At 36.8% G+C, this 17,719-nt stretch overlaps 1 protein-coding gene and 1 long non-coding RNA gene across 5 annotated transcripts; one reads left to right on the forward strand and one right to left on the reverse strand.

Moving 5' to 3' along the window:
• The first annotated feature begins 255 nt into the window (after nt 1–255).
• LOC131790673 (kinesin-like protein KIF12) lies at nt 256–16,560 on the forward strand. Of its 4 annotated transcripts, none has more exons than XM_059107910.2 (25): nt 256–377; nt 521–1,129; nt 1,687–1,821; nt 3,171–3,249; nt 3,699–3,823; nt 4,347–4,422; nt 4,628–4,689; nt 5,071–5,161; nt 5,579–5,717; nt 6,421–6,512; nt 7,263–7,332; nt 10,432–10,515; nt 11,154–11,272; nt 11,684–11,788; nt 11,947–12,027; nt 12,261–12,369; nt 12,692–12,746; nt 12,871–12,942; nt 13,416–13,470; nt 13,576–13,628; nt 13,932–14,125; nt 14,451–14,612; nt 14,840–14,921; nt 15,601–15,869; nt 16,179–16,560. In XM_059107910.2, the coding sequence occupies exons 2-25, from the start codon at nt 987–989 to the stop codon at nt 16,292–16,294; spliced, it is 2,568 nt and encodes an 855-aa protein (XP_058963893.2). In that variant the 5' UTR covers nt 256–377; nt 521–986; the 3' UTR covers nt 16,295–16,560. The 4 variants fall into 4 exon arrangements, with proteins under 4 accessions (XP_058963893.2, XP_058963895.2, XP_058963894.2 ...); XM_059107912.2 differs by having other exon boundaries at nt 12,695–12,746; XM_059107911.2 differs by having other exon boundaries at nt 7,266–7,332.
• On the reverse strand, nt 6,437–17,633 carry LOC136278929 (uncharacterized). The gene is made up of 3 exons (XR_010716641.1): nt 17,503–17,633; nt 6,742–6,846; nt 6,437–6,590 (listed from the first exon to the last, which is right to left on the reverse strand). It is a non-coding gene; the product is annotated as an uncharacterized lncRNA (long non-coding RNA).
• Nucleotides 17,634–17,719: the final 86 nt, after the last annotated feature.

The following is a 17,719-nucleotide window of genomic DNA, read 5'->3' on the forward strand; positions in this document are numbered from 1 at the left end:
TTGACTGTCATTTGTGTTAAGGCAATATGAACAAACTCAGAACAAAATTGCCTCTCCAGTTGACAGCTGGTAAGCAAAACAGAACTCTGGGAAATGAGAGTTTATTCTATTCAATTAAAAATCTGCAGTGGTCCAATCCCTTCAAAAAACGGATGACTGTGATTTTCTTTCATTCAGGGCTCCTTTAAGCAGGTAATTTGTTTACCCACGCTTTGCGGCTCAAGTGCGTTCCTATGGTAACAGTTATTGTGTTATCGCATATCGCATGTGAGAATTTGTCATCCTTTTGTGATAAGTTGTTCATCGTTCTTTGTACTTAGAATTCCTAATTGCAGAGGTAACGTGACAAATCTTTTGTGCCTTTGTCAACAGACAGGGTAAGATCGCTTTTTAAATTTTATTTCGTCTCGAGGGAGTGATTGATTTAGCGCTTAAAACTCTAGGTGCAAATTGCGTTTCCTTTTCTGATTTTTCTCTATTCACTGAGGTGAATGTTTTGCTATCTGTAATCACTTTTCAGGAGATTTTGTACTGGGCTCCAACATTCTAGCAGAAGGAGTCAGTCTCTAAGGTGATAGACCCAAAGGAGGTTTTGGGTACAGCCGATGGGCAATCTTTTAGGACGAAACTTTTCAGGAGGACAGTTTGCGAGGATCTGCTTGGGTGCCTCAGTCACGCTTTCGGAACACAATTTTGACGTCAATTCCAACTCAAGCAGAGAATTTTAGACTCGACAAGTAAAGTAAACGGATCACTTAACTTCGACTTACACAGTAAAAACATAAGATAGTAGCCCTAGGCCATATAAACACTTGACGTTGTGATACACCACTATCGGTCACTGAACAGGAGGATCGTATTTCAGTAACGACCGTGCTTCTAATAATCTCACGTTGAAATCTTCCCAGTTAGTTTGTGGTGAGAATTTGATTTTCTTCCCGTGTTTAATGGCCCGTACTAATTATTATAATCATCGTTGAAGTGGAATGGCTAAGAGCCATGAGATGGAACAGTTAAATTCTGACGATTATCGCAGAAATCGCGGCGAGTTGAACCCAAACTCTGCGGAGGATAGATCACCTCCCTTTTATGACTCGGACTCTCCAAGCGGTACTCCTTCGGTTAACAGGTAAGTTAATTCAATTTTGGACAAGTCTATGTGCTAACTGAAAACATGTTTATTAAGTAATCGTTTAAAAATCACTGCCCTCCCAGTTTTTATTTGCGATCGATCTTGTACTTTTTAGGATAATACAAATTTTTTTCTTAATCACAGACATTTTTTGCCTGCAGGATTTTCTATGAAATTTACCTAGTTGTTTGTTTTATCAAATGCAATCGAAAACTTATAGTTTCATATTCTAATAGAGGCTTCTGTTTGCAGCTGCCAAAGCTACTGTCGTGTTTATCGAGAAAAGATTACTTGCGCTGTGAAAAAACAGCTGGATTTCCTCTCAACAATGTCGCCTCCCAAAACTAGAATTCAAAGGCTAATTTTAGTACAGCCAATAGTCCACTCTTTTATTCACCTTTCTATGAGCAGGAAATGAAGCAAATGGATCAAAGCAAAGAAAATTAGTAATTTATTCAAAGAACTAAAGCCTCATTTAAAAATCATTAAAGTTGCAAAAATATTAAGTCAGAAAACAACGTTGTTTACATTTGCTCCGACAATTTTTTTCTCAGTGCTGCAAGCCAATCAACGTCAGCGAGGTCATCTCGCTCTTCAACACTGGGTTCTGGGTTATCAACTCGCTCAGCAACAACTACAGGAAGCGATGGCGAAATTGAAGCCTTAGATAACGTTAGAGTCGTAGCAAGGTGGGTAAATTAAGTTTGGATGCTAGGTGTTTGTTTACTTTTCGGTGATAGCCCTTGTCATATTTCGTGACCATCCCACTTGCGTTCGATTTAGTTAATTACAGCGGACCATCAAATTTTTCGACAGCTGCCCTCAAAGCTCGCAAAGTTCAGTTTAGTTTTGATTTTAATCATAATTTTAATCTTACAAAGATGATGACAATGACTACATGTATTTAATGGATGATCTTTCGGCACGATTATCCAGTCCACCATATGAATTTTGCTTTTGACTATTACTTCTAATCAGGTTGATGATAACTTTGAAAATACACATCCCTTTTTCTAGATTTTGTTGGTACTTCTCTAGCCATTTTCCGGAAAATTAAATAAAGTTGCATGATTTTGGGCTCAAAAGAAAGAATATCACAAGAGATGGTAAATGGTCCTACATGAAAAGTCCATGTGAAAACTCACAAGTCTTGCAGATGCTAGTTTTTTTTTAAAAATTAAATTATTCTTTCCCTAAGTTAAATTTAAGTGTTGTGGTTGGTAGAGAAAAAAAGATGCAAAGCTTTCTATTAATTACCCCAAGCATGAATACTTTAATATTTGCTATTAAAAAATCATTTAATCACTACTAAGGTAGTTGAATCCCTCATAAACAAACTTCATTATCTTCAGGGAATGCTCACATCAGGGTATTCATATATGAATAATTGTGTTTAGTTTGCAAGAAAAAAAGATGTTTTGTGTTTACCCATTTTCCCATTTTGGGCTTGTAGCTGTGTGAACCTAATTGATTTGCTATTTTACGTAGTCATTAGCCATTTTTATGCAAAATCTTAATTGCCAAATACCTGAAAGTAAACACTTAGGTCCCTAGATTTAATCTAAGGCTTTGCACTAAATTGAATTTTGAACTATTTTGTTTTGATGTCATTGCCCTTTGTTCAGAATGACAACATTTTCATTAAGTTCTACATTTATGTTAACTTTCCCAGATTATCCAAGAGCCTCCTGGATACAAAACTAATTTTACGGTCTCCAAAACAGTTTACTACAACTCTTATCTTCCATTAATTTTTTTTTTCTTGAGAAGGTGTAAAACATTTAAATTTAGTCTCTTTTCAAACAAATATAGGATCTTAGTTAAGGAATTATTGTATATTAATCTTGGGATTATGAAACAACACATACATTAGTAGTAAGTTGTGGAGAGAGACTGGGCGTAAGCAATCAACTAAGATTAAAAATTGTTAGGGGCCAGAGGAGGTGTGATCCAAAATCAGAAATCTCTAGATTGAAAGGTTGGCTTCTCTGTAACTGACCAAATAAATCTCTGAAATCTCTTGTTTGGCTATCATTAGAGCACGTCCTTTGAATCTTGCTGAGAGAGAAAGAGGGGATAAAAATGTCTTGAAGCTGCCTGGGGATGGAGCTGTTTGGGTTAGTTGACCAATTATTATATATTGTTATTTTAAGTTTATAATGGAGTTAAACATTGTAACTGATATCAAGTATCATTAGAGTTATTCTCAGTGGGGGGGTCATTTGTTTTTCCTTTCTTGGGGGAAGTGGTCAATTTCCATTTGAAGGGCAGATTACCAATGTAGGTCTCTGAGAATTCAAATGTTGAAGTTGAAACAAGCAACAATAGATTTTCCTTTGGATAACATAATATTTTCTGATTAGTTTAATTACAAAGAAGCCCACCCCACCTCCTGTAGACCATTAGCTTATTCTGGAATTTTACTTTGTGCCATAGGTTTTCAAAAGATTATTGTTAAATACTGTACAGTACATCCTGAATTGTAAAATTGTCATATGATAAGATATGACCTATGTCAAGAGATTTCTAGGCCAATTTCTTGTCTTTTGATTCTTATTTGGTGCAGATTGATAACAGTTTTGGTCAGATCAAGCCTTTTACCTTCAATGCAGCTTTTGGAGAAGAAACCTCTCAGCAAGACATGTTTAAAGGGTGTGGCATTAAACATTTGGTTGAGATGTCTGTGCAGGGGTTTGTATTAATTTGTTTAATACTTTAGATACAAAACATGATCAGCTGAATTATACACCCCTTTTGATTGATCAAAAGTGATCTGTTTGGGAACGGACACCCAATTTATAGAACAAATAGATTTAATGATGCCTTGCATCTATTCAGTAATATATCACTAAGGATTTCAAATTATTGACATGCTCAGCTATACCTTGTGTGCACCTTTTTTGTTCTTACCACATTTAAAGGTCATCTGATCAATAACTGAACATATGCACTGCAATATAAATCATATTTGTTTCATAGATATCAATATATCATATATATACTGCTCCTACAATTTCTTAACTTTATCTACAACAGAATTCCTTAAGTTTATTTGTAACATTAGCTGATAATCCCATTTGTAAATGAGCATTGTTCACTATATAAATGCTTATAGACATTGATGTGTAAAAAAAAGGAAAGATTGGCAGAGGGGAAGGCAAGTTGAGATAATCTATATATTGATTTCAAATATTAGTTTCTCTTTTCCCAAAAGATATTCCTGTACAGCCTTTGCTTATGGTCAGACTGGCTCAGGGAAAACATATACAATCACTGGACCACTTAATCAGGTAACCGTGCAGCACATGATATGAATTCAGTTTTGAGATTCCCATTACTCTTATCTTCAAACTTCTTCCTAACAATGTTGCATTGTGTGTTCAGAAGTGGATAATTTTTCATCTAAAATTGTAGTCAAGTTCTGTAATGTGCAATACTGAGCCAAAAGCAATGGTAATGCATTAAATGTACTTTATGTTTTGTTTAACACAACAGGAAGATACTGTACACATGGATAGTTTCATTCCAGATCCAGACATGCAAGGGCTGATAGAAAGGTTTGTGTGACAGTACTTGTGAGCATTGACTGAACTGACTCCTTTTAGGCTATAGCTCAGGCAGGCTCCTACCCTTTAACCTTTGCCCCTCCCCTACATGCCATCGGGCATAATGAGAAGTGAGTGAGAGATTAGATGACTTGTTTGCTAATTCCAGGGTATTGTAGTATTCGACTCATGGATATATCCCACAAAATCAAGTTTGGTATTTTCTTTGTTTGTTTGTTGTTTGTTTCACTTCAGCTGGTTTGTATTTTTGTTCTTAAGTATAATGGCAATGATATTCACATATGAAGCGATTTATCAGTGACTTACCTCTATCAAACCCAACAGAAAAAATTAATATTATCAATTTTTTTAATTATGATAATTATTTCTCAGGTCTTTCCAGTATCTCTTTGAGCTGATGGATAGCAGTGCTGATGTTGAGTACACCCTTAAAGCATCGTATCTTGAAGTATATAATGAAAAGGTATGGAACAGTGCAGAATGTGACACTCTCTTTTAAAAATTTAAAAGAGAGTATAATAATAGATATTTTTTTGTTTTTCCCAGAAGAAAGATGACCTCCAGCTAGGTAAAATACACCAGTATACATTTTGGGAGAAAATAGCTCAAATGTGAAAATATTAAGTTTTACCCTAAGAGATGTATAAAATTTATTTTCCCCATATTTTAAGTATATATTGATTAATAAGGGTATCTCAGACTCTATTAGAGTTTTCATTTCAGTATGTACTAGCTTTTTTGAATAAAATGTAACAATTGACAACCTTTTGAAGTGTGTGTATGCATTAACATTCTTAGTGCTGGTTTATAAATCCAATGACACAAAGTATAAAATGAAAAGATATATTAAACTATGATTCTGGCCCTATATTTTCAATAGGTACAGGATTTGCTCAACCCCTCAAGTGCAAGAGACTCGCTTCCTGTACGCTGGGCCAGAGACAGGGGATTCTATGTTGAAAACTTGTTTTTTGTTGAGTGTGACACAGTGGATGATCTTTCTGCTGTGTTGGAAGAAGGTATGTAAAGTAGCCTTCATATGTCAGTAAGCACTGACCAAAACCAAATTTTTAACAATTAGCTATACAGGCCATGGGATATCAGTTACAAATTATGTTCAACATGTATGACAAATTCCATACAATACAAGCTATATGGAAATCCAAAATAAAATGAAAGTTAAGCAATGTGAAATTTCAACCTCAGCAAGAATACTTTGAATCATCAACATAACCTCCCTGGTAATCTCAAGATTTTGCCATTGTAGTGGAGATGAGGTTGTTATAAGTAGAAAGTGGTTCTTTCTACCCATCTCTTTCCATTCATCCGACACTTCCCCTAATTTATTGTATGCTCAATCTTTTTTTCATGGGTTTGGGGGCTCAGAATAACATTTAGTGATAAGAGAATAGATGGAATCAGGAATTTTGAGGGGTTTGGTCAGAGATTCTGAAATGGAGAAGAAATGCAATCAGCAATATTCAATTTGCCATTGTAAAAGCATGAATGAATTGGAAACAATAATGGTATAATTGAGGGTGGAGATGAAAGAAAGGAAAATGAGAAATTTTAAATACCAGTAATTCTAATTATTAGTTCCTGTAAGTCTACCTACTTCAGTTTACAAATTGATTTATTTTTGCACTCTGTTAAGTGGGTTTCTGTTTTTATGCCACCATGTTTGGCCACCTCTCAAGTCAACAATATTTAATGCTTTTTCAGGACTGAGGAACCGTCATGTTGGATCACATTTAATGAATGATCACTCCAGTAGAAGTCACACTATGCTCACAGTTTACATTGATATTGAATCGGTGAGCATTTGCTTCCTTTTGGACTGAATGTTACTTTTGGTGGATGTTGCACTTTGCATGTGTGCTGACTCTTTAATGCTGCAGAGGGAGAGAAAAAACTAAGAAAATACATGAAGAGTAGTTGTGCAGTTGAACTAGGATTAATTTCAGAAGTTTATGGTTTAAACAAGTGTGCCAAACATTTTTGTTAGTAGATTTTAGTTTCAGTCTATGGGTATTCTTAACATACCTAGCCATGTCCTTCGTTGAAAGACTCATGCTTCTCGTCTTTTCTCCTATTACTTTGGACTGTCTTTTCGAAGTCTTGCAGGGTGTGGAAAACGTCATTCACTCACTGAAAACAAAAATCAAGTACAGGTGTATTTTAATCAATGATTAGATACCTTCTACTTAGGGTTTAGTGTTTTAAATTAATTGAATAATAAATCGACCTACAGCTTTCCCTCTGCATTCGTCTGTGTTTTCTTATGTTTATAAGAATAATCTAAAGTTTTGAAAAGTCAACGAATTAGTAATGATTCACGCAAATTTAAACTGTTTTGTTTGGGGTTGAATTTGATCGTGTCGCATCATATCATTCTTAAGTTATCTTTGTGTCATGCTGTCCAATGAATGCGTAAATCTGCCATTAGTGTCGGTTTGAGAATTTAATTTTCGTTGCTGTAAGTTCTTCTCAGTCCCTTTTCATCTCTCTCTATTCAATTTGAAATTGGTTGTGAATAACAGTTGCTTCACTTTCCTCCGACATAGAAGGACCCAGAAGATGAGTCTGGTTATCCTGTGATTAAGCATGGAAAGCTAAGTCTAGTGGATTTAGCAGGTAAGAGAAAAATTGAGAAAACAAGAAAATTGAGTTGCAAGAACACTTTATAAGTTTTTTAATTGTTTGTTCAGATGTCGTTATTGCTCTCCTAAAATGAAATGAGACTTTTAAAACCGAAAAGATTTGAAAAATTCCGCTTTGCTTATTTGTATTTAAAATATTTTTGGAAATTGGTCACACCTTTTTACGGTAACCGGTCAAGTCGCCCGAGAGTCATCTCGCCCGAAGTCATGTCGCCCTAAACCTGAGTCATGTTGCCCGAAATTTTAGTTATGTCTCCCGAAAAAAAAGTCAAGTTGCCCGAAGAAACAAATACTAAAAAGATCTGAATTTCAGACTGTAAATAGGCAATAACGTTGAGAAATTTTTTATCACTAAAGTGCTCTTTGTTTCCGACAACACCGTGAAGATTCTTAAAGCGTTGTTCGTTCCTAACAACAAAGGGAAACGTTGTTCGTTTCCAACAACACAATGCAGCGTCGTTCGTTTGGTATGTAATCATTTCTTACTCACGGACGTTTCGTAAGCTTGAGAAACTTTTTCTTGGTTTCTAACAATACCATGAAGACTTTGACTACACAGAAATTGATCGTATGCTCGGAATTGAAATATGTTTGAGTAACGATTCTAAAAGCGTTGTTCGTTTCTAAAAACAAAGGGAAGCGTTCTCCGTTTCTGACAGAAAAATGAAGCGTTGTTCGTTTGGTATGTACTCGTTTCTTACTCACGGACATTTCGTAAGCTTGGGAAACTCTTTCTTGTTTCTTAAAACTCCATGAAGACTTTGACTACACAGAAATCGATTGTATGGTCAGAATTGAAATATGTTTGAGCAAAGACTCTAAAAGCGTTGTTCGTTTCTAACAATAGAGGGAAGCGCTGTTCGTTTCTAGAGCAACAAATGCATAGATGCAGCGTAACCTACAAGTAAAGTTCTGTTGTGTCTATTTGTGACTTTCTTAACAATGACAGATGAAAACACCTGGTAAACGAATGTCGATTGTCGCGTTCGACAAGTCGGTAAAAGGTAAAGCGAGTAACATACAAATAAAATTAACTTGTTGCCTTGCGTAAGGTAAGTGTGGTATTTTTAAGATAACAGTTTATTGTTTATGCTTGTGACTTTTTTCACAGTAGTAGTCTGATAGCATCATTTCCCTTATGATCAGAATAGGCAAAAATTATTTATTTGTTCTCTGTTTCCTCTGACGGTCGCATGTATATTTTGATCCAATCAAAGTATATATGAAGAGGGTAAAGCTAGCTACAATACGAATACGAACTGATCAAAATGAGCATCCATCCTTGTATTGAGTGTGATGATGAAGTTAGACCACTGTAACAAGCCCTAAAGTGCGACGATTACAGTCGATCATATGGCCTTTCTGACCATATGATCGGTTTCTGTGTAGTCAAAGTCTTCATGGCTTAGTTAGAAACCAAGAAAAAGTTTCTCAAGCTTACGAAATGTCCGGGCGACATGACTAAAATTTCGGGCAACATGACTTCGGGCGAGATGACTCTCGGGCGACTTGACTGTAAACCACCTTTTACGTAGCTTAATAGGGGATTGCCTAACCCTCAGTTAAAAAAGTATATATCAAGGTTGAGCTGAATTGCTACTTGTCGTTTTGAAAAGCCTTTGGTCATTCTACTCTAAAATTTAATGAACATTATCCAAGGTAAAAGTGTGAAGTATCTTGAAAAACTTTTTTAATAGAGTTGCACAGTTTTCAGATCTGCTTCGCTCGCTCCGTCTGTATGAAGGCAATTAAAAAAAACGTGGGGAGTGCTGCAAAGTGCTCTAAAAAGGAAATTTATTTCGTTCTGATTACATCCCTCCTTCCTAAGCTTCCTGAGTCTGCAAACAAGGGACGTCTCGGCTGCATCTACACATTGTCTGTGGTGTGTTTTCTTACAGGAAAAGATAGTCCTAAAAATTTCTGCCCGATTTGATTAAACGGGTGTTTTACCATCGTGTTTGATATAAAAAATAAGAAAAATACCAGGAGAGCATTTTCAAGGTGATGTAACGCTAGGAAAATCACGTTATGGCGTGAGCTTCCGTTCTTTCCCCCCTTATGGTCAGAAGATAGGAGTCCATGCAAATCTTAACTCGTGCAGCACGACCCGATATTTCGGTTAAGCACCCAGAGCTTAGAAATGTTTTTGGAATGAGAGATGAGGTTTTCCGTGGTATGATTGATAAAGAGTAAAATATTAAATTGGAAGGAATTTTATCTCATATTCCCTTTTGTTCTTCGAATGGAGTTAAAGAGGAAAGTGGCATTTATATGTTGTTCTCAAATAGTTAGAGGGATATTTTTGTACATTGCCAGAGATAAGTTCTGCAGCTTTGTGATTGGTTTGATGAAAAGAACAATGGAGAACAACATACCGATATGTAATCACGAAGTAGGGCTATAAATACCATATTAAGCTCTGTTGATTCCTTACATCATTGTCACTTTGACCTGATGACTCGAGGGCACATTTGCACATTAAGTATGTTTTGTTTAAGTCTGCATAAATGACGTTAATCGAATTGGCTTCTATGGTTCGATGATTGCTTTGTCAAATATGTAAAATTCATTATACGTGCTTAGTACCGAAAACGCTGAATAGATGAGTATATCTAATTAACTCGCCTCGAGTTATCAAAGACGGGAGTTAACTTGTAAGTTTAAGCAAGGTTAGGGATTTATTAGAGTAAGATTAACCCCCTAATTGTCCATCTTTTATAATGATTTATATTCCTTTGAGTTTTTCGTATCTACATAGCATCACAAATACAATTCTAGGCAATTAACCTTTGTTAAATGTTGACGTTTGTCTTCTATAACGTCAACATAACTTTTAAGACGTATTAAATTCCTTGTTTAGTATAGTTCAGACCCTTCTGCAAGAAATCGTAGTCGTGAACTAGTAGTGAAAAAAAAACGATGATTTGATTGCATTCTAAATCAACATTTGTCAACACTTATTACTTATCAAAGTAATATCGCTTCAATTACTTAGTTTACTGAGTAGCAACATCGCATGGCTTGATATCTTTCTGATCTTCGCTAACTTTCTTATTGTATCGTTTTCCTGCAGGGAGTGAACGCGTTAAAGAGACAAAATCTGTGGGAGGCACTTTCACTGAGTCACAAAATATCAATAAAAGTTTGTTGACTTTAGGTTAGTGGGCTTTACGTTACGGCTTATCAGTTCTTTACGTAACTGTGTTTTGAGTGTTCACTTAGTTGAAGGTGAACAAATATTTCCTGACACCCTCACCTACTGACTCTCTACTCGCCCCCTGCTACGTAAACTGCACTGTGTTGTATCTCTGATATGTTGTAATAAGTTGATAAACATGTTTGTCGTCAGCGTGGCCTTCAGAGCGCGTGTTCCTTTGTGTTAATCGTGTAAATCGTTTCGAGGCCCCGACTTAAAAGTTTTTGTTGCAGTTTTAAAGATTTATTACAGAGCATTGGGAATTAAATAAGTGTATTCTTTCTAACGCTTCGTTAATTACGTTTCATGGTGGAAAACTTGTGTCACACAATGTTCGCTCATACCCTTTGCTACCCGTTATGTAGCGACTATTTGCTACGTGAGAAAACACGTGTCAGAAAGTTCCCTTAGTAACATCTGAAAATTAACCGCATTGAATTGATTGCCTTGACGTGATCAGCATACCAAGTGTCACAAAAATAAATGTTACATTGTATCCTTAAGTATTTGTTGGTCCTTCAAATTTTTCGAATTGCTGAAATATATTCATATGTTAACTCAACCCGATCGAATAATTTCAACGAGCATTTCACTATCAGGGAATTGTATTTCTGCCTTGAGTGACCAAAGAAAAAAAAGCGGCCACATTCCGTATCGTGACAGCAAACTCACCAAACTTCTGGCTGACAGCCTTGGTGGAGATGGTATCACCCTCATGGTAAGTCAATTCACCATAATCTTAATTCTGATGTCTTATTTATTTTTGTTTGTTTGTTTGTTTTTTTAAAAGTCTGGAACTTTCATGAGACTGGTTCCTTGTGACACGTGCACCGATTTATCATTTAAGTGGGCGTATCCTTTTGTAAAGCTATCTTTGGGAATAACGTTAAATCGCTAAATCAAGAAGTCTTAATGAGTGACGGCTTCTCTAGGGTTCTTTTGCGGTATTTATTAGCTCCTCAACACACTTAGAATTGATACACACGAACCGCTAAAATTTGGGTTCATAAAAACTGATTTTCGATCCTTGGGTTACTCAACTCTGTTTTCGATCCTCGGGTTTTCCGTGCGGAACTATTCCTTGTCATAAAATTAACGCATTATCTGTTCCTGCGTTAAAATATTTCAGATCGCATGTATCTCGCCGTCTTCCTATGTGGTGCAGGACACCTTAAACACTTTGAGATATGCTCACAGAGCCAAACGAATAAAGAACAAGCCTGTAGTGCATATGGTAAGGTCATGCTAACTTACATAAACTCCCTACTGGTTTACATACGCTACTTTTAGTGTGCTTTGTGAAAATTATTATTTAAATCAATGCTATTTGCCCTTCATCACTAGATAAAGACAGTTGAACTGGCCAACTCAGGTTGTCATTTTTCTCTTTAGGATCCTAAAGAAAAGCTTATTTTAAGTCTAAAGCGAGAAATAAAGTTGTTGAGAACGGAAAATGCTTATTTCCGACAACAGGTAAGAACGACGTGGAGACCTTTCTGTATTAGTAGGTTTTGATAAGGAAATTAGAGGTAGCACTAATTGAAAAGTACATCCAACCGGGGAGAGGAACAGTTAAATATTAAATTATGTAAACAGAACTACTAACAGTTGTGGAGTTGTTGCTTGTGACTCCCTTAGGGTTTATGCAGAAAAAAAATATAGCCATAGCTAAAAAGATTTTATCCGACCTCTTTTCTTTCATTTAGCTCGGAATACCTAGCAGCGACTCGCAAACATCTTTAACAAGCTACGAAAGTAAAACGACAATTGTTACAGAGGACGGTAGCACACCGAAGCTCAATGATCCTTCGCTAAGTGAGTAGTAATAAGCGATTGATTTAGAGATGCAAATCACTTAGTTAGAATTATTGAACGGAGAAAAATCATCGAAGAAGGCTCAGCAGCAAGCAATGGAGAAAACCTAAGAGTGTGAAGACCAACGAAGTTAAGAATAATGAAATAAGATTGAACGAAGGAAGAAATAACGATTAATAAAGCTAAACAAACAGATCCAAAAACAAGATACGCGTAGTTTTTAACTTTTGATTGGATTGTTATCATGATATTATGTGATTAAACTAATATTAGAGTCTTTGATGTCTTCGTTGTTATCTTTTCCTCTTTCTTCGCCTCCTAGAAGATGAGGGAAAGCTTAAACCCGGAGAAGATTCGCAAAGACTTACAACTGCGTTGTAAGTGATCTTTTTACTTTTGCCTATGACTTACTTTGTCTCCCTTTTTCCGGCTTTTGTACTGTTAGTTGATGGTCTGATTCAAGTCTTTTCCTCTCAAATCTTGACTTTGATGCTGTTTCAGTATGGCCGCGGGAGCCAACTCTGGTTTATACGATATGCTGCAAGAGTACATGCTGGAAAACGAGAACCTTAGGTGAGAGTTATTGGTTGCACTCGAACCAGGTGTGCGTTTAGTTCGGTTGGTCGACAGTGAATTTAGTTTATATCTTGGTGCTTTCATCCATTGCGTACTAAAATAACCAAGCAAACTTTTGATATTAACGCCCATGTTAACCGTGTCGAATTTTTCGAAGTGAACTGTTTAATCTCTGAGTTTAAATTTTCTAAACTTTGCGCAAGCAGCGCTTTAAAATTGTTTAACTTAGTCTGTGTTATGTTGTTCCCGTTGAGGAAGTATAGAAAGAGTATAACCATATTATGTTTTCATCTAACTCCCGTGACACTGTCAGTTAGTGGTCGTTAAACTTACTTTAGTAGATATGTGAATGTCTCCGAAAATTCTGAGAAATATATTTTTGCAGAAAATAGATTACGAAAGCGAATATTGGGAATATTCGCTTTTATTGGTTCGGCTTCAATACCTAACTCACTTTCGCCTCTTTACAGAACAAGAAACGTTGAGCTTGTTCAAAGTCGAGAAGAAGTCTCGAGGCAGCAAATGGTAAGAGGCTTGGGGAACGCTCATGACAAAATTTTGCGCTGATAATTTTATGTAGCAAGCATACTTTTGCTTTCATCTCCGTTAACTCTGCTTTTTGTAACCCAGGTTTTGTCAAGAGAAAATGACCGATTGTCTAAGAAGTTGGAGGAGCTAGAGAGGTTAGTCATACACCACCGCCTCAAAAACTACTTCGATTAGCACGCACAAACTAAGCAAATGATCCGTCAAAATCATCTAAAAATGTTAACCTTTGAGAGTCTTTGCTGTTTCTTTTAGCTAAGAAGAAGCGATCTAAGACAAGAGAAGATAATCCTCTCTTGTTGAAGACAATGCCCGCTTTGTATTGATCCAAGATTATGACGTCGCTTCTATCTTTTTGTTTTGTTTTTTTTTTGCAAAAGTCACTGAACTTTTTCATTGTCGACACAGCTTAATTTGTCTTTTTTTTTTTTTCACTGAAGAGTGATCGTATCATCGCCTATGTCCTTACGGACTTTATCTGGTGTGGAGTCGTTACGAGGTGTCGAACGAACCAGTTCTCTCCCGGAGGAGCGCTTTATGAGTACGATCCCAGTCCACTCTGCCCGTGCGCACCCCTCGCAATTCGCATCAGAGCTGCAACCAGGCCATTTCGAAAGACGGAACTCTCTGCCAAGTAAGCAAAACTCCCTTGTTATGTCCTTGCATCATAAAAGTTTTGTCTTTCAGTGACTAACAATCTAACAACGATAAATGTGAAATATCCAACCAACATTCTGATCAATCTAAATAATGAATTATTTTTCCAAGAAGATAAAATACCGTTGTCTTACAAGAGTACTGTAAGTTTTCATCACGTTCAAAGAATATATTTCTCATCAATGAATGACAAACCCACACTGAACGTATGTCATATAGGTGTCTCGGTTAGGCAACGTTAAAAGTGTCGATCGAAGGTATTGGCGCTTCTATCTAAATGACTTATTGTTTGTAAATTTCAGCTCAGTCTAAGGATCGTCGACGGTCGGCATCAGATCTACCCCCAAACTTTGGGCCAACGAGATTCCCGCCAATTCAAGATGGACCTTATCCCAACTATGTCGGGCAAGGCGGCTGGAGGCAGGTACCGGAGGCGCAAGCCATGCCCCAGGAAGTCATTCCTGGTAAGAAATTATGATTTGATTGTAGTTATTTTTTATGAATTTCGCTATCTTGTATTTCAATAACAAGGAAGGTTCGCTAACACCGAGGTTTATCATTTTTTAAATTCTCCCTCATCATTGACCAAGGAAAGCCCTCTTTTTATGACCTTAGTCATCATTTTGTCATTCACATCACCCCGTTGTTCAGTTCCTCATGTTTATATTTTTCTTTCGTTCTTCGTTCTTAGTATCTAATCGGGTTCACCAAAGAGCGCCGCAGGCTCGAACCACCTCAGACCCTCCAAGCAAGCAAAAATCTACAGCCAGCACGTGAGTTCCGTAGTTTAGTTTTAATTGAGTTAATATGTAACCAGATTGAACTGACACTCAAAAATGCCTCATGCAGGTGATATAAGTGTTCACCTTTAAAAACAATAGTATATCTCGTAGATTGGGACTAGATTTGAGAGTGGCACTTTTTATCATAACATTTTGTAAACGTTGAAATACATACATTTGTCAAGGAGGGAACGGTGACACATCTCAGTCGTATGTATCAGTGATGACACACTGTTTTTTTTTAGCTTAGGGAACGGACTACGAGCTTTTGGTTACCGAGCCTTGAAAACAAACTTTCTATATGTAACCTGATTGAACGACAAACACATATCAATTAGCGGAACACACGGCAATGGTTTTGATCCAAACAAACCTCTGCAGTTTATTTAAACCCTTCTTTTGGAGGTTTCTTCCTTCCTTTGGCCCAAGCAATCAAAGAGAAATTCCTATCGAGAGTAGTTTAAGGGTATCGTCTTAATGAACATTGGTTTTTGATCTCTCGAAAATTTCCGAAAGGTGAAAGGATTTCCTGGATCGAAATGTTCCATAGAATTATTATTATTATTATTATTATTATTATTACTATTATTGTTATTATCATTATTACTATTATTATTATTATTGTTGTTCATAGTTAGCGTCATTCATGTTTTTTCTCGATTCCCCACAGCAAGAAACGATCTGTTTCAACATCGGATCGCCCTCAAAAAGCTGGTAACAGCTACGCTCGAATGTTTGCTGTTCAAAAAGAAAAGAAAGCCAAAGAAGCAAAGGAAAATGAAGGCAAAAACCCTCAATCTAATGATGCAAATCAAAAAACTGCTGCAATGGAAAACCGGAATCCTCAAATTCTAGTAGATGGAATGAACTACAATAGCCAACCAAATGGCGGGGGGCCTGTGGAAAATGACATGCAATTAGGTTACAACCCTGCGTTGGGTAGGTATCATAATTCGCCAACCCATAGGTGCTTATCAGTCGCCTGCTAAGTTTGTGCGCAGTGGAACATCATTGCTCTTTCTTCTTGTTGATTTGAGTAAGACTGTAAAAAGACTTACGACTTAAAACTAGAGACCATAGTGACCCTGTTTGGCGGCACTTACTCGTTAAGACCAAATGAGGGGGTGCCCGGGGGTCATAACAAGAAAAAACAGGTAGTTTTGACCAACTTTGGTTTTTATATGGTAGCAAATAGTGTCTTGGTGGGTGGTACCTTCATTAATTACGTAACGTTATCTCTGGTTACAGCTGAGCATCGCCAGTTAGCCGAACGTACGAGGCAAGAACTACAACAGCTGGACTCTCAAATAGAGTACCACAGATTTATGACCCAGAACAGATACAATAATAATCCACCGAGATGACAGTCGGACATCGCATTGCACAGTTACACCATTGCACATCATACGCGAATATATTACTAGAAACATGTTAGCGACTCGCTGGATGGAGAAAATGTGATCTTTTACACGTCTCTAAGTTATAAATTTACAAATGAGGAAGGACTGGATAGTACTGGAAAGCTTTTAGGAAAGTTTTCATTTCTATTTTTTGCATTTATATCATTATTTACTGAATTCTATTTCTAGGCGTTACGTCGCCGTTGTACATAGAGAATTAAGATATTAAGTTGATGTATAATTTATATGAAAATTAAAGATATATACTTGATATTTTCAATGAATTTCTTGATGTCTCCACTGCACTAACTAAGATATATGGCAAATGAAAGAAGTCAGTAACCTTAATGAAAGCCTGAGCGTTCTCCCAACGGAGGGCTGAATGAGCCGTAAGGAACGAGGGATAGAACCTTAATCGAACAACTCGAGCCGTAAAAAGCAGGCGATATCCTTGCACGGTTTAAGTAGATGTCTTACGATTCTCATTGCTCTCGGCTAAGTACAGCTGAACTATTGATTTGGCAGATTTGCAGCCCTTATATAAAACACCTCACAAGGCAAAGCGTCAGCTCTAAGAGTCTTCATGGTAACGAAGCGTCTTACACCTATCTCATTCATAGAAAGAAGTCTTGCAAAATATCATGTTTTCTCTCTTGTATCTTGAGTTTAAGCAAACAGTTGTAATCAGGAGTGGAAAACGACAACAAAAATATTCCTTTCTCTAAACACGTAAAGTTATTGTAATTATCAGGAGTAGAAAACAACAACAGTTAAGCTTATGTGGCCTGGCTGCGGATAACAAACGCAAAATATAACAGAACGAAAATAGCAAAAAGGAAATAACACAGGAAGGAGGAAGGCATTAAGAGAAGCCCTTACCGTCATAGAACTTCAAAGCGTTCATATGAAACTAAATCGCACTTACTGAGCAGGAATAATGACATAAACATTTATATGTATATATTACTTCTTTAAATATCAAAACACGAGTCGTCATCAAGTTCACTTCCTTACAAGTACATGAGTCTTGAAAGAACGATGTCTCTCTGATAATACATCTTAAATCCATAAGTCAAAATTTCTGAAACGAGAAAGCATGGCTCGTTTCTCTGTTTCGGCTTTCTGAACTTCCACAGAGAACCTCATTACAATTAGACCAATTGTTATCGTACCTTACGTTCCTTTGTCTTCACCGAAGTAAAATTGTCGCTTATACCGTCAACTTTGGCTTTCTGCTGTTAATTTTCAGACGATCAGCTGCGTTATGAACAAACGGCAAGCAAAGCTACATGCAACAGCGGTGTAGCCGCGTCTTTTTGGCGCGAAACTCGGCTCGATGGTTGGGAGGACCACCCGATCTCCAGGAGGGCTATGGGTAATGTATTTTGG

This window comes from Pocillopora verrucosa, chromosome 2 (assembly GCF_036669915.1).
Source record: "Pocillopora verrucosa isolate sample1 chromosome 2, ASM3666991v2, whole genome shotgun sequence".
NCBI classification, from domain to species: Eukaryota; Metazoa; Cnidaria; class Anthozoa; order Scleractinia; family Pocilloporidae; genus Pocillopora; species Pocillopora verrucosa.